General features: G+C 42.2%; 1 protein-coding gene across 1 annotated transcript; it reads right to left on the bottom strand.

The window, feature by feature from the left end:
• Positions 1-16,702: 16,702 nt before the first annotated feature.
• On the bottom strand, positions 16,703-19,857 carry LOC106608840 (E3 ubiquitin-protein ligase DDB_G0292642). Its single transcript, XM_014207014.2, has 4 exons — positions 19,654-19,857; positions 18,067-18,167; positions 17,606-17,779; positions 16,703-17,378 (listed from the first exon to the last, which is right to left on the bottom strand). Exons 1-4 carry the CDS (start codon positions 19,736-19,738, stop codon positions 16,923-16,925), a joined length of 816 nt encoding a protein of 271 aa, XP_014062489.1. The 5' UTR covers positions 19,739-19,857; the 3' UTR covers positions 16,703-16,922.
• Positions 19,858-21,969: the final 2,112 nt, after the last annotated feature.

Raw genomic sequence — 21,969 nt, 5'->3', positions numbered from 1 at the left:
AGTGGTCTTGATGAAGCCGATGCTAATTTACAGGACTGTTTCGCTAGCACAGACTGGCATTAGTTCCAGGATTCATCTGATGACATTGAGGAGTTTGCCACATCCCACGACGTTATCCCCACAGTGACCATACATACATATCCCAACAGAAGCCATGGATTACAGGCAACATCTGCATTGAGCTAAAGGCTAGAGCTGACACTTTCAAGGAGCAGGACACTAATCCGGAAGCTTATAAAAAAATCCCGCTATGCCCTCCAACAAACCATCAAACAGGCAAATCGTCAAAACAAGAAAGAGATCGAATCCTACTACACCGGCTCTGACGCTCGGCGGATGTGGCAGGGTATGCAAACTATCACTATTACAAAGGGAAACCGAGCCGAGAGCTGCCCAGTGACGCGAGCCTACTAGACGAGCTAAATGCCTTCTATGCTCGCTTCGAGGCAAGCAACACTAAACCATGCATGAGAGCAACGGCTGTTCTGGATCACTGTTGTTCCCCTGCCTGAGAGGATGGAAGTTGAATATGTAGCTAGATGTAGAATGCTAACGTTAACAAGCTAATGTGTCCCATGAAAGTGTGGTTGGTAAGGGTAGGTAACAACACATCTGCCACACTGATCCTCAACATAGGGGTCCCTCATGGGTGCATGCTCTGTCCCCTCCTGTACTCCCTGTTCACTCATGACTGCATGCCCAGGCACGGCTCCAACACCATCATTAAGTTTGCCGATGACACAACAGAGGTAGGCCTGATCACTGACAATGATGAGACAGCCTATAGACAGCCTAAGCAAATCCAATGCAAGTCAATGGAGAGTGAGGCATGCTATAGCATTGTTCCTCTTTCTGCCCTCTCTCACAAGCACATGTATATACATGTATATACAGAGTCTTCAGAAAGTATTCATACCACCTGGCCATGTGGTGTCAGGACAACAACCTCACCCTCAACGTGATCAAGACAAAGGAGATGATTGTGGACTACAGGAAAAGTAGGACCGAGCAAGCCCCCTTCTCATGGACTGGGCTGCAGTGGAGCAGGTTCAGAGCTTCATGTTCCTTGGTGTCCACCTCACCAACAAACTATCATGGTCCAAACACACCAAGACAGTCATGAAGAGGGCACAACAAAGCCTATTCCCCCTCAGGAGGCTGAAAAGATTTGGCATGGGTCCTCAGATCCTCAAAAAGTTATACATCTGCACCATTGAGACCACCCTGACTGGTTGCATCACTGCCTGGTATGGCAACTGCTTGGCCTCTGACCGCAAGGCACTACAGAGGGTGGTGCGTACAGCCCAGTACATCACTGGGGCCAAGCTTCCCTCCATCTATAGCAGGCGGTGTCAGAGGAAGGCCCTAAAAATTGTCAAAGACTCCAGCCACCCCAGTCATAGACTGTTCTCTCTACTACCGCACGCCGAAGAGGGTTAAACCAAGGCCTCATACCTTTAAAGGGTTAATAAATTGTGTTCTGATAAACTGTCAGGTCTCCTCTTCTAGGAGACCTCTGCGTGTGTATTAACACCTGTTTTGAGTGTTGTGCCCTTCAGACATTATCAGAAGGCGGAAACCGCCTACGTTCATACATACTCCTCCTGTCTGGGCCCCACCTGGCTCTCTGAGGTTTTCAGAATATGACTGGTTTTCTCAGAACACAAGGCTGCCGCAGGCCTGATGAAAACAACCACCTGTCAGAAGATGCTTGGACTCGTTCACCTTGTTATGACCCTATACTTGTGATGAAAGGTCAAGTTTCGGTCAACCCCACTTCTGAGCTTTTAATTGCTGATACGATGGTTGCTGCTGACAGGGGAATGTTAGATTTATTCAAATGTTGTTGCCAGGGAAACTCACACAAGGAGGACTGGGAGAAGCTATATGAGTTATAAGATGTCTTAGACTTTTTGCAGAACCTGGGGAGAGCTATCATATACTGTACTCTGTACCAACTTATGCCTACAATTGTATTACTAAAGGATCATTTTAATACTTAAACAAAGAGTATGTTTCCTTTCTATTACTAATATATGTTTGATAATTATATAGACCTGATCATTTGTTGAAGAAATTGACCAACAACGCCAAGTGGGACTGGAGCGCCAAGTCTTGGTCCAAAAGACTTCTTAACAGCTTCTACCGCCAAGCCATAAGACTCCTGAACAGCTAATCAAATGACTACCCAGACTATTTGCATTGTCCCCCTCCCTCTTTTATGCTGCTGCTACTCTCTGTTTTTATTTATGCATAGTCACTTTAACTCTACCTACATGTACAGTGGCTTGCGAAAGTATTCACCCCACTTGGCATTTTTCCTATTTTGTTGCTTTACAACCTGGAATTAAAATAGATTTTTGGGAGGTTTTTATCATATGATTTATACTACATGCCTACCACTTTGAAGATGCAAAATATTTTTGGTGAAACAAACAAGAAATAAGACAAAAAAACATAACTATTCACCCCCCAAAGTCAATACTTTGTAGAGCCACCTTTTTCAGCAATTACAGCTGCAAGACTCTTGGGGTATGTCTTTATAAGCTTGGCACATCTAGCCACTGGGATTTTTACCCATTCTTCAAGGCAAAACTGCTCCAGCTCCTTCAATTGGATGGGTTCCACTGGTGTTGTCAGGTGGTGGGTGTAGCTGGTGCATGAAGGAGAGCAGAGATGAGTGAACAACGCACTTTCCTTGAGAAAACAGCACAAAGTAACAATACCAATGTGCGAACAATAACGGTTGCCACATAACACGGGTGAAAACAGCACCCGGAAAAAAACAGCCGGAAACGTACCGACCTTAACGATAAACAATCACACACAAAGACATGGGGGAAACAGAGGGTTAAATACATTAATTAATTGGGAAATGAAAACCAGGTGTGTGGGAAACAAAGACAAAACCAATGGAAAATGAAAAGTGGATTGGCGATGGCTAGAAGACCGGCGACGTCGAACGCCGAGCGCAGCCCAAACAAGGAGAGGAACCGACTTCGGCGGAAGTCGTGACAGGTGTACTGTAATCTTTAAGTCATACCACAGATTCTCAATTGGATTCAGGTCTGAGCTTTGACTAGGTCATTCCAAGACATAGGGTAGTGTGTACGGCCCACTACATCACTGGGGTCGAACACCCTGCCATCCAGGACTTCTACACCAGGCGGTGTCAGAATAAGGCCCTAAAAAATGTCAAAGACTCCAGTCACCCAATTCATAGAGTGTTCCCTCTGCTACTGCACAGCAAACAGTACCAAAGTGCCAAATCTAAAAGGCACCTGAACAGTTTCTAGCCCCAAGCCATAAGAACTGGAATCAAAAAAAGTATGAACATGTATGCACTCACAACTGTAAGTTGCTCTGGATAAGAGTGTCTGCTAAAATACTAAAATGTAAATGTAAAAATTATAAGACTGCTGAACAGTTAATCAAATGGCTACCCAGACAATTTACATTGACCCTGTTTATTACTTAATTGTTTTCCACTGACTCCCTTGCACTGGTTCTATGCACACTCACTAGACTCTACCCACACACTCACACATACTACACTGACACTAAGCACTTTGCACACCTGGATTGTATAATATTTACACATTATTACACATACCCATAACATGATGCAGCCACCAACATGCTCAAAAACATTAAGAGTGGTACTCCGAGATGTGTTGTGTTGGATTTGCCCCAAACATAACACTTTGTATTCAGGACATAAATAGAATTTCTTTGACACCTTTTTTGCAGTTTTACTTTAGTGCCTTATTGCAAACAGGACACATGTTTTGGAATATTTTTTATTCTGTAAAGGCTTCCTTCTTTTCACTCTGTCAATTAAGTTAGTATTGTGGAGTAACTACAATGTTGGTGATTCATACCCAGTTTTCTCCTATCACAGCCATTAAACTCTGTAACTGTTTTAAAGTCACCATTGGCCTCGTGGTGAAATTCCTGAGCGATTTCCTTCCTCTCTGGCAACTGCGTTTGGAAGGACGCTTGTATATTTGTAGTGACTGGGTGTATTGATACACCATCCAAAGTGTAATTAATAACTTCACCATCCTCAAAGGGATATGCAATGTTTGTGTTTTTTTGTCAACCAATAGGCGCACTTCTTTGCGAGGCATTGGAAATCCTCCCTGGTCTTTGTGGTTGAATCTGTGTTTGAAATTCACTGCTCAACTGAGGGACCTTTCAGATAATTCAATGTGTGGGGTAAAGAGATGAAGTAGTCATTCAAAAATCACACACTATTATTGCACACAGAGTTATTGCACATGCAACTTAATATGTGACTTGTTAAGCATATTTTTACTCCTGAACTTATTTAGGTTTGCCATAACAAAGGGTTAAATACTTATTGACTCAAGACATTTCAGCTTTTGATTTTGTATTAATTTGTAAACATTTCTCCACACATAATTCCACTTTGACATTATGGGGTATTGTTTGTGGGCCAGTGACACATAATCTCAATTTAATCCACTTTAAATTCAGGCTGTAAAACAACACATTGTGTAAAAAGTCAAGGGGTTTGAATACTTTCTGAAGGAACTGTACACACACACATTTACATTTTACCACAGACAGTACACACACTAGTCTCTAATGAGAGAGTATGTGGACTTCTTTAGATATTGTTTATATACTGTATACAGTGCCTTCTAAAAGTATTCAGACCCCTTGACTTTTTCCACATTTTGTTACGTTACAGCATTATTCTAAAATTGATGAAATTTGTTTTTCATCAGCAATCTACACACAATACCCCATAATGACAAAGTTAAAACAGCTTTTTAGAAATGTTTGCAAATGTATTAAATAAAAAAACTGAAATACCTTATTTACATACAATACAGTGCCTTGCAAAAGTATTCATCCCCCTTCGTGTTTTTCAGGTTGCATTACAACCTGTAATTTAAATTGATTTTTATTTGGATTTCATGTAATGGACATACACAAAATAGTCTAAATTGGTGAAGTGAAATAAAAAAAAATTGCTTGTTTAAAAATAAAATAATAAAAATGTAAACAGAAAAGTGGTGCGTGCACCCTCTTTGATATGAAGCCCCTAAATAAGATCTGGTGAAACGAATTACCTTCAAAAGTCACATAATTTGTTAAATATCAAATCAAAGTTTATTTGTCACGTGTGCCGAATACAACCTTACAGTGAAATGCTTACTTACAGGCTCTAACCAATAGTGCGAAAAAATAGGTGTGTGTGTGTGTGTGTGTGTGTGTGTGTGTGTGTGTGTGTGTGTGTGTGTGTGTGTGTGTGTGTGTGTGTGTGTGTGTGTGTGTGTGTGTGTGTGTGTGTGTGTGTGTGGTGTGTGTGGTGTGTGTGTGTAAAGTAAAGTAAAGAAATAAAACAACAGTAAAAAGACATTTGAAAATAACAGTAGCAAGGCTATATACAGACACCGGTTAGTCAGGCTTATTGAGGTAGTATGTACATGTAGGTATGGTTAAAGTGACTATGCATATATGATGAACAGAGAGTAGCAGTAGCGTAAAAAGAGGGGTTGGCGGGTGGTGGGACACAATGCAGATAGCCCGGTTAGCCAATGTGAGGGAGCACTGGTTGGTCGAGCCAATTGAGGCAGTATGTACATGAATGTATAGTTAAAGTGACTATGCATATATGATAAACAGAGAGTAGCAGCAGCGTAAAAGAGGGGTTGGGGGGCACACAATGCAAATAATCCGGGTAACCACTTGGTTACCTGTTCAGGAGTCTTATGGCTTGGGGGTAAAAAAAAGTCCACCTGTGTGCAATCTAAGTGTCACATGATCTGTCACATGATCTCAGTATATTTACACCTGTTCTGAAAGGCCCCAGAATCTGCAACTCCACCAAGCAAGCGGCACCATGAAGACCAAGGAGCTCTCCAAACAGGTCAGGGACAACGTTGTGGAGAAGTACAGATCAGGGTTGGGTTAATATAAAATATTAGAAACTTTGAACATCCCACGGAGCACCGTTAAATACATTATTAAAAAATTGAAAGAATATGGCACCACAACAAACCTGCCAAGAGAGGGCTGCCCACCAAAACTCACAGACCAGGCAAGGAGGGCATTAATCAGAGAGGCAACAAAAAGACCAAAGATAACCCTGAAGGAGTTGCAAAGCTCCACAGCGGAGATTGGAGTATCTGTACATAGAACCACTTTAAGCGGCACACTCCACAGAGTAAATGCTTAAAGAATAAAATAAGCAAACAACCAAAAAGCATTTGGGAGACTCCCCAAACATATGGAAGAAGGTGCTCTGGTCAGATGAGACTCAAACTGAGCTTTTTGGCATCAAGGAAAACTCTATGTCTGGCACAAACCCAACACCTCTCATCACCCCGATAACACCACTCCCCACAGTGAAGCATGGTGGTGGCAGCATCATGCTGTGGGTATGTTTCATCGGCAGGGACTGGGAAACTGGTCAGAATTGAAGGATTGCGCTAAATACATGGAAATGCTTGAGGGAAACCTGTTTCAGTCTTCCAGAGATTTGAGACTGGGATGGAGGTTCACCTTCCAGCAGGACAATGACCCTAAGCATACTGCTAAAGCAACACTTGAGTGGTTTAAGGGGAAACAATTAAATGTCTTGGAATGGCCTAGTCAAAGCCCAGACCTCAATTCAATTGAGAATCTGTGGTATGACTTAAAGATTGCTGTACACCAGTGGAACCAATCCAACTTCAAGGAGCTGGAGCAGTTTTGCCTTGAGAAATGGGTAGTGGCTAGATGTGCCAAGCTTAGAGAGACATACCCCAAGAGACTTGCAGCTGTAATTGCTGCAAAAGGTGGCTCTACAAAGTACTGACTTTGGGGGGTGAATAGTTATGCACACTCAAGTATTCAGTTTTTTTGTCTTATTTGTTTGTTTCACAATAAAACATATTTTGCATCTTCAAAGTGGTAGGCATGTTATGTAAATCAAATGATACAACCCCCCCAAAAAATTATTTTAGTTCCAGGTTGTAAGGCAACAAAATAGGAAAATTGCCAAGGGGGGTAAATACTTTCGCAAACCACTGTACGTTTTCAGACCCTTTGCTATGAGACTTGAAATTGAGCTCAGGTGCATCCTGTTTCCATTGATCATCCTTGAGATGTTTCTACAACTTGAGTGGCCAGACGGAAGCCACTCCTCATTAAAAGGCACATCACAGCCCGCTTGGAGTTTGCCAAAGGGTGCCTAAAGACTCTCAGACCATGAGAAACAAGATGATCTGGTCTGATGAAACGCCAAGTGTCAATTCTGGAGGAAACCTGGCACCATCCCTATGGGGAAGCATTGTGATGGCAGCATCATGATGTGGGGACGTAGGGACTGGGAGACAAGTCAGGATCAAGGCAAAGATGAACAGAACAAAGTACAGAGAGATTCTTGATGAAAGCCTGCTCCAGAGCGCTCAGGACATCAGACCGGGGCGAAGGTTCACCTTCCAACAGGACAACAATCCTAAGCACATAGTCAAGACAACGCACGAATGGCTTCGGGATAAGTCTCTGAATGTCCTTGAGTGGTCCAGCCAGAGCCGGAACATGAACCCGATCGAACATCTCTGGAGAGACCTGAAAATAGCTGTGCAGCAACTCTCCCCATCCAACCTGACAGATTTTGAGAGGATCTGCAGAGAAGAATGGGAGAAACTCCCCAAATACATGTGTGCCAAGCTTGTAGCATCATACCCAGGAAGACTCGAGGCTGTAATCACTGCCAAATATGCTTCAACAAAATACTGAGATAAGGTTCTGAATACTTACATAAATATGATATTTCAATTTTATTTTTTACTTACATTTGGGTTTCACTAATATTGGGAGTTGTCACATATACTCCCTCTCTGACAGACTTGTCACGTCCTGACCAGCAGAGGGAGCAATTGTAGTAGTTTTGGTCAGGACGTGGCAGAGATTTTTATGTTACGCGTGAGTGGGTTGTTGGACTCCCAATTGAAGGCAGGTGTGTTGAGTTGCCTTTGATTGGGAGTCCTATATAGTAATGTGTGTTTTTCCTTGTGGTTGTGGGTAATTGTTTCTGTTCAGTGTGTTATGCTGTCAGTACTGTTGAGCTGTCGGTGTTTTCTTGTTTTGTATTGTTCCAGTGTTCTTTTTTGAATTAAATCATGAACACTAACTCCGCTGCACCTTGGTCTTCTTCTCTCCATGACGACAGCCCTTACAAGACTGCTGATTATTACACACACCTGTCACCATCGTCACGCATACCAGCACTTATTGACACTCACCTGGACTCCATCACCTCCTTGATTACCTGCCCTATTTATGTCACTCCCTTTGGTTCCTTCCCCAGGCATTATGGTTTTGGTATCTGTTTCATGTCGGTGTGCTGTGCGTGTTTTTGTTTTGTTCGTGTTCATTTATTAATTAAATGTATTCACTCCCTGAACTTGCTTCCCGACTCTCAGCGTACATTGTTACTGGAGTAGTGCCTTTCCTCAGCCACAGTGTGTTATATGTGCAAAAGTACTATCTCACAACTCAATGAAACCTTCACTCCTGCGCAGACATTTAGAAACAAAACATGCCAATTTGAAAAATAAGCCACAGGAGTTTTTTGAGCGAGAATTAAGATGACTTTCAAGTAGTAAGACGTGTATCAAAGCAACAGATACCATTAATAAGAAGGGGCTAAAAGCATCTTATATGGTGAGCTACCAAGTGGCTAGGACAGACAAGCCCCATACCATTGTGGAGGACTTAATTCTTCGTGCAGATATGGCTGAGACAATGCTGGGAGAAAAAGCCAAAAAAACTATACAGACAATGACTTCTCGGAGAGGACATGTTTTGAAACAATTGCTGCTTCACATACATGCCAGTGAATTCTATGCGTTACAGCTGGATGAGTCAACAGACGTGGCGGCCCTGGCACAGCTCCTGGTATATGTCCGTTTTGTTTATGGGGGGGTCAATTAAGGAAGACATCCTCTTCTGTAAACCACTGTAAACCAGGACAACAGGAGAGGATATTTTTTAAGTACTGGACAGCTTTGTGACATCAAATGGACTTTGGTGGTCAAGATGTGTTGGTATCTGTACTGATGGCGCAAAAGCCATGACAGGGTGACATAGTGGAGTGGTAACGCGCGTGCAAGCAGTTGCTCCCAATGCCCCTTGGGCACTTGCTGTCAAAGGAATGCCTGACAGCTTGAAAGACTTTTTGGACACTACAGTGAAAATGGTTAACTTTGTTAAAGCAAGGCCCCTGAACTCTTCTGTATTTTCTGCACTATGCTATGATATGGGCAGCGACCATATAACGCTTTTACAACATACAGAAGTGCGCTGGTTATCAAGGGGCAAAGTACTGACACATTATTTTGAATTGAGAAATGAGCTTAAAGTTTTCTTTACTGACCATCATTTTCACTTGTCTGATCGCTTGCACGATGACTAGTTTCTCTCACGACTGGCCTATCTGGGTGATGTTTTTTCTCACCTGAATGATCTGAATCTAGGATTACAGGGACTCTCCGATACTATATTCAATGTGCGGGACTAAATTGAGGCTATGATTAAGAAGTTGGAGCTCTTCTCTGTCTGCATTAACAAGGACAACACACAGGTCTTTCCATCATTGTATGATTTTTTGTGTGCAAATTAACTCAAGCTTACGGACAATGTCAAATGTGATATAGCGAAGCACCTGAGTGAGTTGGGTGCACAATTACGCAGGTACTTTCCCGAAACGGATAACACAAACAACTGGATTGGTTATCCCTTTCATGCCCTGCCTCCAGTCCACTTACCGATATCTGAACAAGAGAGCCTCATCGAAATTGCAACAAGCGGTTCAGTGACAATTCAATTTAATCAGAAGCCACTGCCAGATTTCTGGATTGAGCTGCGCTCAAAGTATCCTGCCTTGGCAATTTGCGCTGTTATGACACTGATTCCATTTACAACTACGTACCTATGTGAGAGTGGATTCTCGACCCTCCCTAGCATGAAAACTAAATACAAGCACAGACTGTGTGTGAAAAATTATTTAAGACTGAGACACTCTCCAATACAACCCAACATTGCAGAGTTATGTGCATCCTTTCAAGCACACCCTCCTCATTAACCTGTGGTGAGTTATTCACCATTTTCGATGAACGTATAAAGTTTTATATGTAAGATGGCTAAATAAAGAGCTAAATTATTGATTATTATTATATTATTATTTGTGCCCTGGTCCTATAAGAGCTCTTTGTCACTTGCCATGACAAAGAGCCGGGTTGTGACAAAAACTCACACTCATTCTTATGTTTAATAAATGTATTGTATAGTGTGTGTGGCAGGCTTACAATGATGGCAAAAAACAACCTTTGAGAGTGCGCTGACCCTGGTGCTAGAGGGGCTACACAGCTGGAGGTTGAATGTTTGAAGGGGTACAGGACTATAAAAAGTTTGGGAACCACTGATCTCGAGCCATAATCATTATGCTTATGCTAAGTAAAATACAAAGATTATTTTCTGCATATCTAAGCATACCTCTTGAGCTGTCAGTATCCTCCTGATCGGTGGTTATTTGTTTTAAGAAACAAAATACGCTTCTCTGCATCTCTGCTAAAATCTGGGTAAACAATGGAAAGGAATCTTAAACAGTACATTTAGTTATCACTTGCTTTTCTAAAGTCTACCAACCTTGCCAGCAGGCATGCCAGCTAAGATAGTTAGACAAGCTAGCTATTCTAATTTGATTGATAGCCTGAAATGGCTTCTTGGTAGCTTGTTATGAGGTCTGAAGAATAGGAACCTATCTGGGCTAGCTAAAGCCAACTTAATAAAATTGCTAGGTGACTAGTAGTATTACAGAGAAACAACAACAGGACAAATCTGAGAGGGCACGTGCCCCTGTGCCCCCTATGGGCATGACGCCTCTGTAAGGGCTCTATTAAATCTTTATCGCTGAAGCATTACAGATTGCGCTATAGAAATGTATAGGTCATTTCCGATTGAGCCAACATATGCAGCGTTTACCATGAATACAGTCTCCGCTAACGCGGGAACATTGGCCGCTTGTCAAAACAGTGACAAAACTGCTACCTTCAATATCACAGTACTGACTATCTCTTCAGCAGTTGCACAGGTAAGCTATTCATATGATGATGGATAATACAGTTAGCTTGATTATAATGAGAAATGTATAAGTTCTTAAATTCCTCAAGAATCAATATAGTAGGTGAGCCTATATCATTAACTGAAATGACCAATGAACAGCAGAAAATATTGCAGATTAGGCTACACCTTTACATTAAATTGTTTTATTGGTGTTTTATTCGAAGCTGACAACAAATAGCCATAGAGATCCTATTAAACTAGCCTACTTTTCTAATTCCTAATTCTATGCAAATAACACTTACCTGGGATCTCATTCCTTTGACAATCACTGTGGCAATATATCACAAAATAGGAACACAAACAAACATTACAACTAAATGAATATCTGTTTTGTGGAAAATATATAAATACATGATCAAACCTGAAGGGCAATCTACAGAGAAAACAATTACTGATTGTACAACAGTCTCTGAAACAGGTCATTTCTGATCATGTGATTAACTACACCTAATTCCTGCCATATACAGGTGTAACAGGAATGTCCCTGGTTGGCTCATGCTCCCTTCCCTATGAGTTGACCTAGTTGACCTTTCCACCCTACCTCTTTTGTCCTCTCATGTATCATGTGTTGCAAGTTGCCACACCAATAACAAACAATACTATTTACAACCACTCTACAAATCACCCTTGCTCTGATCATATTGAGCCAAAATGGAGAATGATGTGATTCTATAGCAATCGTTGTGCTGATGTATTTGTGAACAACCAAACCTTCATCCCTGTGCATATCAATATTATTGTACTGTATGTCATCAATATCAATAATGAATCTAATATATGTTTGTAATTTCATTAACATTGTGTTGTTTCTGTGCTTCTTTATTAATAAACTATACTCACAAAACTATACTAACACTTGGGGTACGTACATACCCCAACCAGAAGCCATGGATTACAGGCAACATCCGCACTGAGCTAAAGGCTAGAGCTGCCACTTTCAAGAAATGGGACTCTAACCCAGAAGCTTATAAGAAATCCCGCTATGCCTGATCACCGACAACGACGAGTCAGCCTATAGGGAGGAGGTCAGAGACCTGGCCGTGTGGTGCCAGGACAGGACAACAAACTCCCCCTCAACGTGATCAAGACAAAGGAGATGATTGTGGACTACAGTAAAAAGAGGACCGAGCACGCCCCCCATTCTCATCGACCGGGCTGCAGTGGCGCAGGTTGAGAGCTTGAAGTTCCTTGGTGTCCACATCACCATCAAACTAACGTGGTCCAAGCACACCAAGACAGTCGTGAAGAGGGCACGACAAAACCTATTCCCCCTTAGGAGACTGAAAAGATTTGGCATGGGTCCTCAGATCCTCAAAAGGTTCTACAGCTGCACCATCGAGAGCATCCTGACTGGTTGCATCACTGCCTGGTATGGCAACTGCTCGGCCTCCGACCGCAAGGTACTACACACAGGGTAGTGCATACGGTCCAGTACATCACTGGGGCTAAGCTGCCTGCCATTCATGACCTCTATACCAGGCGGTGTCAGAGGAAGGTCCTAAAAATTATAGCCTCGCTATAATGACCGGCAGCACAGCAATACAGACAACTCTGGGTGTTCAGTCTGCGTGCGCGTTCGGCTGGAGACAGCCTAGCCCTGCCAAACTGCATCAGCTCGGGAAGAGGCAAATCGGCAGTCTTCGGAGGATCTTGGAGGAGCTCGGGTAAGCTCGGCTCCTCTCTGGGACGAAGACGCCGGGGACTTCCGGAGTTCATCAGATGGAAGGTGGGATCATTGAGTGAGCAATTGGGACCGCAATCAGACCTCTTCTCCCTCATACGTTCCCGTAGCCGACCATTGATCCGGATGGTTAAAGCAATGAGTAAGACAAGATCCGTCGGTAGTTCCCGGGCTGCAAGCTCGTCCTTTACTTCCTACGCTATCTTTACGCTATCTTTACATTTTACTTTACACTTTACTTTGAGCGGTCAGAGGGGAACGAAGAAGGCTGCAGCTCAAAAACGAGGGAGCACTGGGAGAGAAAGGCCCGGCAGGTTCTGGAATCTCCATCGTAGCACTCCGGGGGAGGTAATGGGGGTTCCCGGGAAACCGGGGTGACGGCGCTGCTACCAGCCGGGTTACTGAGGGGCTGGGAGGTTACCATTGTGGTAGGCTGCCTAGTAGGCAACCCACAGAATTGCTCCCGCAAAGCGTCCAATGCCAGGTCGTAATGTTTGGTAACGTCCTGGAATCCTTCCATCAGACCGCGCAGCATCTCCTCGTGTCTACCAGTGAGGGCTCTTTGGGAGGAGATGGCGCTGCGGAGCTGGTCCAAGTCTGCTTGGTCAGTCATGGCCATTTCGTACTATCAGGTTTCAGGTAAGAACCAAATGCAGACTGTGTTGAAGTAACAATGTTTAATACAGCAACAGGGGCAGGCAAACGACAGGTCAAGGCAGGCAGGGGTCAATAATCCAGAGTAGAGGCAAAGTTACAGGACGGCAGGCAGGCTCAGGAAAAGCAAGGATCAAAATCAGGAGGGCGAGAAAAGAGAGATTGGGAAAAAGCAGGCGCAGAGACAAACCGCTGGTTGACTTGAACAAACAAGACAAACTTGCAACAGACAACAGAAAACGCAGGTATATGTACTCAGGGGATAATGGGGAAGATGGGAGACACCTCGCGGGGGTTGGAGACAAGCACAAGGACAGGTGAAACAGATCAGGGCGTGACAGTATCCATTAAATCTCCAAACAGTTCAAAACAAGCCCTTTTGCCAAATCCCATGGGGAGAACTGCAAACACATTTCTCCCTGATTTGAGGGTCGTCAATGCTCTGCTCTTTTAGTGGGTATTTATTGGAAATGCCATCTAATATACTATCGATGTCATCCATTGTTTTTTGCGAAGTGATGGAAAATGACATACCCTCTGTGAGTCTACTGGCCTATGACATCATTTAAAAAAAAGATCACTTCATGTCTGGTAAGTAGGCCGAGAGTTCCTAGAGATTATAGATTTGCCTTTGTAGAAAGGTAAAACCAAGTTGGTGAAGACGGTTATATTATAATAGGGTTATTGTCTGTCTCCACACTCCCTAATATTCACAACCAAGAGTCATATTTGATATATCCTTCACTTTGTCTTTACTATGGTCTGCTCTTCATGTTTATCCCTGTGGAGTGTAACAAAACTTTATGCTGGTGTAAATGCTTGTGATTCAGGTACCTAGTGTTTCCAAGAAGTCACATGATTTAACAGAGGGGGACATTCAACTTCAGAGCCACTTTCTCTCCACAGTCAGGGAGGGGGTCAGTACAGACCCGACTGTGGCTGCTGTCCTGGTGGTCACTGCTGCTGTGTGTCTCCTTGATGGTTACCTACAGGGCCTAGTTTTTCAAACATTGACATCTAGATCAAAATGATCCTGTGTTGTCTCAATCCTGTTTCTCCATTCAATTTTGTTCGTCAATCTAAGTCAGAAAATATTTTGACCAAATGTCACGGGTCATACAGTATAACATGATCTTTGTTGTAGCATAGCGTTAGAAAGTTAGTTTGAAGAAATTATTTAAGTGTCACTCTGCAATGATACAATAATTGACTATACATATTTTAAAAACCACATTGTGGACCACTAAAATAGAGATTGAGTGGAAATAGAATATGATTTTTTTCCATTTTGTCTTAAAACTACATAATGAGGAGGGACCTCATTTAACACAACACAGGGTCATTTTGATCTGGATTTTAAAAACTGGGCCAATGAGGTATCGCTCATCCAGAGTCAGGGTGCATGCCGCCACTGAGGACCCCGGTGTTCTGCAATTGCACTCAACCCTATGTGATTCAAAATAATACTGATGGAAACTAGGTGTCCATAATGGCATAGCCTTTAATGATTTAATCCAGCAGGAAATTGACTATTCATTAGGGTGAACTGAGCAATGCAAATCTGATTTTAGCAAACCTCAGGTTTTCTATGATCGTTCCCTTGATTTGTTTTTCATGAGATTTCACTTTCTCTGCCATTATGATATGACGTGCCTTTTGTAATATTCAACCTTATTAATATCCTCCTCTTGATATTTATTATATTTATATCCTGGAGGATAAGACCTTAAAATTTGCACTGGTGTTATGCTGCGTTCATGGCGTGTCAGAATTAGGAAACACAAACATTTATGGTTTGAAAACTCATTGTAGGAAGATGTGCCGCGATCAAGTCAACTCGGGAACTCAAATACTCGAACATTTCGGACTTGGAAACTCGTTGTAGAAATATTAGTTCCAAGTTTCCCACTTGGAAAGTATCAGAATCAACCAATAGGAAGCTCTACGCAAATAACTTACACATTCATTTTAACTTGGAGGTTCCGAGTTTCCGAATTGTCATGAATGCCACATTAAATATTTATCTAATCAGGTACCTAGTGTTTGCAAGAAGTCACACAATCTAACACAGGCCCGCAGTGACCTAAAGTTGCACTTGCCCCACTGTGATTCGTAGGACTGCTGATGGAAACTGGGAATCCATTATGGGGTTCTCACATTTATTGTTGGAAATTAATTTGATACATGTTCAGTAATTGTTGAAAATGTGAGGTAGCCTATGCATTTGACAATCTACTTTTTCACAAAATATATTATATGTAACGGGCTTTTTCGTAAGGAGTGGACCAAAGCGCAGCGTGTACGTGTTCATGATTTTTATTAGTCAATGAAACACTTAAACAAAACAACAAAACGAAAAGCGCACAGTTCTGTCAGGTACAGAAAATACAAAACAGAAAACAACTACCCACAAACACAGGTGGGAAAAGGCTGCCTAAGTATGATTCCCAATCAGAGACAACGATAGACAGCTGCCTCTGACTGGAAACCATACTCGGCCAAAACAAAGAAATACAATACATAGAATGCCCACCCCATAATCACACCCTGACCTAACCAAAAAGAGAAATAAAACGGCTCTCTCAGGTCAGGGTGTGACATTATAATTGAATCTAGGGATTGGTGAACTTGTTTATTTCAATACTGTAGGCAAATGTGTTCCTTGAAGCGAGAAATCAGATCGCGAATAATTGACATGTTTGACGTCAGATCTCGGTTTCTCTGTGAAAAGTCCAGCGGATCAATCCAAATCCGGAGTTCAATTTTATTATATATCAAGTTAGGCTAGTCTGAGCAGATGACTTCTTATTACTAAGATTCTTGAATTGACTAGAAGTATGAAACATGAAAAAACATGAAAACCTGTCTGTCATTGTGGATACTGTAATTTCTCCATACAAGTCACTGTTTTGAGAACAACACGGTTTGGTGGGGTGTCATCAGTTAACATATTCATAGGCTAGGCACGAAAGGGAATCCATTAAAGGGTTTCTAAAGTTTTTAGAACTGAGGTGTATGATTCAAACTGGATTATTATTGTTTTTTATGAGTTTAACTTTAAAGTAGAGAAAACAAGAAGGTACATTTGTTTTGGATTGTGAAAAGGCGTGTTGATTTCCATCACTGTCATGAAGTAGAAAAACATCAAAATTAAATAAAAATGAATCGTGTTACTTGGAATTATGTAATTAATTAATGAAGAACAGACGCAATACAATATGATAATTCGGGAACAATAAAGATTTATTGAATTTTATTGAATTCAGTTGAGTTTAAAAAGTTGGAAAATAATTCATGATTATATTATAACATAAAGCAGGGCTAATTCCCATGAAACGTATACAATATCTAGGGAAGCCATCATCTTGACATAAGTAGATACAGGAAATAAGGATGATAAGCATTCCACTGTGACTGGCTGCTATCATAGGTATCTCTTCTCTTAGCTTCTATCCCATGTGGGTATAGAGGTCTGCCGAGGAGCTACACCAGCAGAGCAGGCTATGTAATATTCACTGGTATCCAGGCACTCAGGCGTGAGCTTAAGGCACACAAAGCAGAACTCTACATTACAGCGAGTGCAGAATATGTTTTTGCAGCCGGTTGTATCATGCTCCACCATCTGGCCACACGTGGGACAGGCTCGAATGGAGGGGCATGTGGTGACCCCCTCCACCTGGGGCAGAGAAGTGGTGGGGCAATTCATCAGCAGCTGCAGCTCCTTATTAGTGCAGGCATCATTGTCGCATCGGTCAGAGCGGGGACCGGGACCTTTCCACTGCTTCAGACACTGCCAGCAGAACTCATAGATATGGCCTTTGTCTGCAGTGCACACTGAGCAGTGGACATTGAGATTGGATAGATCTGCTCTCTCAACATAAGTGTTGCACCCAGGGCACTGTAATAGAAAAGGGTGTAGGGATGGTATGAAGGCGGGGAGATGGAGGCAGATTCTTTGTTTTTGAATCCTGTTGCTGCTGAAGTACACTAGCATGGTCTTTCAGAATGATGCAATTTAGCTTGCATACTATACAGATTCATGTACATATAATTAATAATAATATATGTCATAATTCATTCGTATGTGTGAAAAAAATCATAGAACAAATTTAAATGATAACTCACTTGTTTGTATTCACAGTATTCTGTAGCAGCCAGGGTGGCCATTTTCTTCTCAAAGTACTGCATCTCATCTGCAGTCAGAACAGCCAGCCTACGCACCTCAGAGTAAGCCCACACCTCACAACATTTCACCAAGGTGCCATCTTTAAGCGCAGGGCACTTGAACTTATACTGGCCCTGGGAGAAGAATGTACAGGACACATTATTGAGAAGAACAAAATACCTATTGTTATAACGATGATGGCAAAATGGTACAGCTGTAATCAATTCCCAATCATTTTCTAGAACAATACACACTATTTGCAATAAGAGTCTGCTTAAATTTGGCCAGTTTTCTTTGTGAAATCTGGTTATATAGTTCGGTAACCAAGCTAATGTCAACAACTAGGCTGATTTCATCAACCAGAAGGCTGATTTTGCTGGTGTTCATTAAATTAAATAATGTCTGTGTCAGAGGTGAGTACCTGGTCCAGTAGGCTGCGGCACCATGCGGTCAGTGACTGAGGTGTGACTGCATGACCACAGGACATCTCTGCCCTCAAGGAGTCAGGGTCATCATCCAGAGCTGACACACAACAACAACATAATCAGTGATTAATAAACATCGAGGGGATAGTGGTGTGGATGGTCAAACTGATGTAAATGACTTCCGAAAGTATACCAGGCCTACATAGGACAGCTGTACATTCCATCTATTTACAATCACAGACCGGTTGTACTAACCTAAAGATTCACATTGAGAAAACAAAGTTTATTATGTACACCTATCTAGTACTGGGTTGGACCACCGTTTGCCTGAATTCTCAGGGGCGTGGAAATGTTGATAAATTGGTGTTAAGGGACATAATGTGTGCCAGGAAAACATTCCCCACACCATTACACCACCGCCTCCAGCCTTTACCGTTGACACCAGGCAGGATGTGGCCATGGACTCATGCTGCTTACGTCAAATCCTGACTCTGCCATCAGCATGACGCAACAGGAACCGGGATTTGTCAGACCAGGCAAAGTTCTTCCACTCCCTAATAGTCCAGTTTTGGTGATCATGTACACACTGGATCCACTTCTTCTTGTTTTTAGCTGATAGGAGTGGAACCCGGTTTGGTCGTCTGCTGCAATAGCCCATCTGTGACAAGGATTGAAGAGTTGTTCATTCTGAGATGCCGTTCTGCACACCACTGTTGTACTGCGCCATTATTTGCCTGCCCCAGGCCATTATTCCTCCTCCACCAAACATTACAGTTGGCACTATGCATTGGGGCAGCTGGTGTTCTCCGCCAAACCCAGTTCTGTCTGTCTGACTGCCATATGGTGAAGCCTGATTCTTCACTCCAGAGAACGCATTTCCACTGCTCCAGAGTCCAATGGCGGCGAGCTTTACACCACTCCAGCCGACTCTTGGCATTGCGCATGGTGATCTTTGGCTTGTGTGCTGCTGCTTGTCATGGAAACCCATTTCATGAAGTTCCCAACTAACACTTCTTGTGCTGACGTTGCTTACAGAGGCAGTTTGGAACTTGGTAGTGAGTGTTGCAACCGAGGACAAATAATTGTTATGGGCTATGCGCTTTAGCACTTTGCGGTCCTGTTCTGTGAGCTTGTGTGGCCTACCAGTTCACCGCTGAGCCGTTGCTCCTAGACGTTTCCACTTCACAATAACAGCACTTACTGTTGACTGGGGAAGCTCTAGCAGGGCAGAAATCTGACAAACTGACTTGTTGGAAAGGTGGCATCCTATGACGGTGCCACGTTGAATGTCACTGAGCTCTTCAGTAAGATCATTCTCCTGCCAATGTTTGTCTATGGAGATTGTATGGCTGTGTGCTCGATTTTATTCACCTGTCAGCAACGGGTGTGGCTGAAATAGCCAAATTCACTCATTTGAAAGGGTGTCCAAATACTTTTGAGTATATATATATATATTTATACAGTATACATACAATGCTTTGTAAATGTAACAATAAATGTATATAAAAGCCATTAGCTAATAAACATTTTTACATTGAAATAATAAACCAAGGTTGAGCAAGGGAAGCTTAGAAAAATCTTACTGATATCATCCTGTCTAGTGACGAACTTGAGCGTGGTGTCTTTGGGGTCATAGCGCTTCTCACCCTCCTGCTGCTGGGTTGTCATCGTGTTGCTCTCTGTCTCCACTGTCTCTCAGTCGTTGCCTCATACACACAGGGCGGACTGTGAGATATGAATAAGAGAAGCCGATTTGACCCTCAACTATCCCTTGTAGGTGTTTCTCCAACATAACTAGATTTCACTTTCTTTTTCACCTGCCATTTACAAGAAGTCACATGGTATGAAGAAAATGCATGCTGTTGATGCCCAACAATTTTACTCCTAGCTAGTGTTTGAAAAGTGTATTGTTAGACTTTGTGCTGCTGAACTGATTCCTAGAGGCTAGCACCTTTCCATGTTGTCAAAATTCATGACTGTCCAAAATTGTTATTATATTTATCTTTGAGCACAACCACTCACAGTCCCCGCAGATTTACCTGATTTGATTTGATCAGATGACATTCTCTGACTTATCTAAAGGGGATTCCAGATAACATCACTATGGCAACAGTTAGCATAGTGTTAAATTGCATCTTAAACAGTGAATGAAGGGAAATCAATTGTATTTACAGCATAATTGACAATGATCATGACTCTTCTGTGTGTTAAGGCTGGATCTAATTTGTCACGTGATAAGGAAGACCATGACTGAAAAAACATATTCAACAACACTGAAAAGGAAAATGAAAGCATTCAATGTAGGCTACACTGGACAAAAAACACATACACCAAGACACTCCACAAACCCAGACACCTCAGAAGCGCAGAGGCACATCCACTAATATGGGAAAGATCTACCAAGTCTTAGTGGAAGGATTGAGAGGGGAGAAAATGACAATCGACGTGGGTGAAACAGAGGAAGAGATGAACAATACCACAGTGCTGCAGCTGAAACAGAAAATTTTGAAGAAACTGCCGGGTCCCTCAGGTATGGAGGTAGAACTTATAACACACAAACTACAATATACACTGTGTATGAAACACTGAGAACACCTGTTCTTTCCATGACATAGACTGACCAGGTGAATCCAGGTGAAAGCTATGATCCCTTATTGATGTCACTTGTTAAATCCACTTCGATCAGTGTAGATGAAGGGGAGGAGACAGTTGAGACATGGATTGTGAATGTGTGCCATTTAGAGGGTGAATGGGCAAGACAACATATTTAATTGCCTTTGAACAGGGTATGGTAGTAGTTGCAAGGCAACTTGTGTCAAGAACTCCAATGCTGCTGGCGTTTTCATTTTCAACAGTTTTTTGTGTGTGTCAAGAAGGGTCCACCACCCAAAGGACATCCAGCCAACTTGACACAACTGTGGGAAGCTTCAGAGTCAACATGGCCTAGTATCCCTGTGGAACGCTTTCGGGAAGGGGGGGGGGGGGGGGGGGGGGGTGCTACTCAATATTAGGTTTAGTGTTCTTAATGTTTTGTGCATTCAGTGTACAATAGATATTTGATAGATGCACATTGAACTGAGAAAATACAACTTCATTGTAATTGAATGAGAGGGCAAATTGCATCACAAAGATAATCTTTAAGAGACATGAGCAAGACAGTTAAAGATAATGGTGATAGTAATATTGAACAGTTATGCTAATATATTGTGTGCTGTACCTGATTAATGACATCTCTACCCTGAACTCTGACCTCTTTGTAGCTGGAAATGAGGTTGAGACCATACGTCTGATCTTCACAGACAAGCCATTGGAAGACCAATCCAAGCTCTCCTCTTATGAGATCCAGGACAAGTCACTCATTTTTCTGGTACTGCGGCAGAATGGGGGACAGAGAGACTGACAGATGGACAATTTCTGATTGAATACATTAGGAATACACTATGAAAGAAAAATGTTGTATCATTGTTTATCTTACTATGATCTGACAAAACATTTCCCAGGCCTATTATAATGATTTTTAATCTGTCACATATAAAATAATAAATATTATCCTAACAAAAATTAATCTCAGAAGTGTTGTGATTAATAATGATGGTACAGGTTATGAATTCACTTTTCTGTATACTGCATTTACCTACCATCAAAATCTGTGGGCTTAGGACAGATGGCGTCACGTTAGAATGATGGCGTCTGCCGGAAGACGGAGAAGATGTATCTTCACAGTAGGCATATTATCATGAATGGGGAAATATTGGGAAACGGTTTACTCTATACACTGTTCTTGAAAGTTACTCCACTGCAATGATTCCCTTTGTTTGCAGCATGTTCCTTGTGTTTGGAAAGGTTTTGATAAGGGTCCAAACAGATCATTAAAATGTATATTATTATATTCACACTAT

This window comes from Salmo salar, chromosome 07 (assembly GCF_965601325.2).
Source record: "Salmo salar chromosome 07, fSalSal1, whole genome shotgun sequence".
Taxonomy (NCBI): domain Eukaryota; kingdom Metazoa; phylum Chordata; class Actinopteri; order Salmoniformes; family Salmonidae; genus Salmo; species Salmo salar.
This window is presented reverse-complemented; position numbering and strand designations above follow the sequence as displayed.

Coding starts and splice junctions, on each gene's coding strand:
- LOC106608840 (XM_014207014.2), bottom strand. CDS start 19,738: ATGACAACCCAGCAGCAGGAGGGTGAGAAGCGCTATGACCCCAAAGAC. Junction 17,780..18,066: donor GCCGCAGCCTACTGGACCAG/GTACTCACCTCT, acceptor TTCTTCTCCCAG/GGCCAGTATAAGTTCAAGTG. Junction 17,379..17,605: donor AATACTGTGAATACAAACAA/GTGAGTTATCAT, acceptor TTTCTATTACAG/TGCCCTGGGTGCAACACTTA.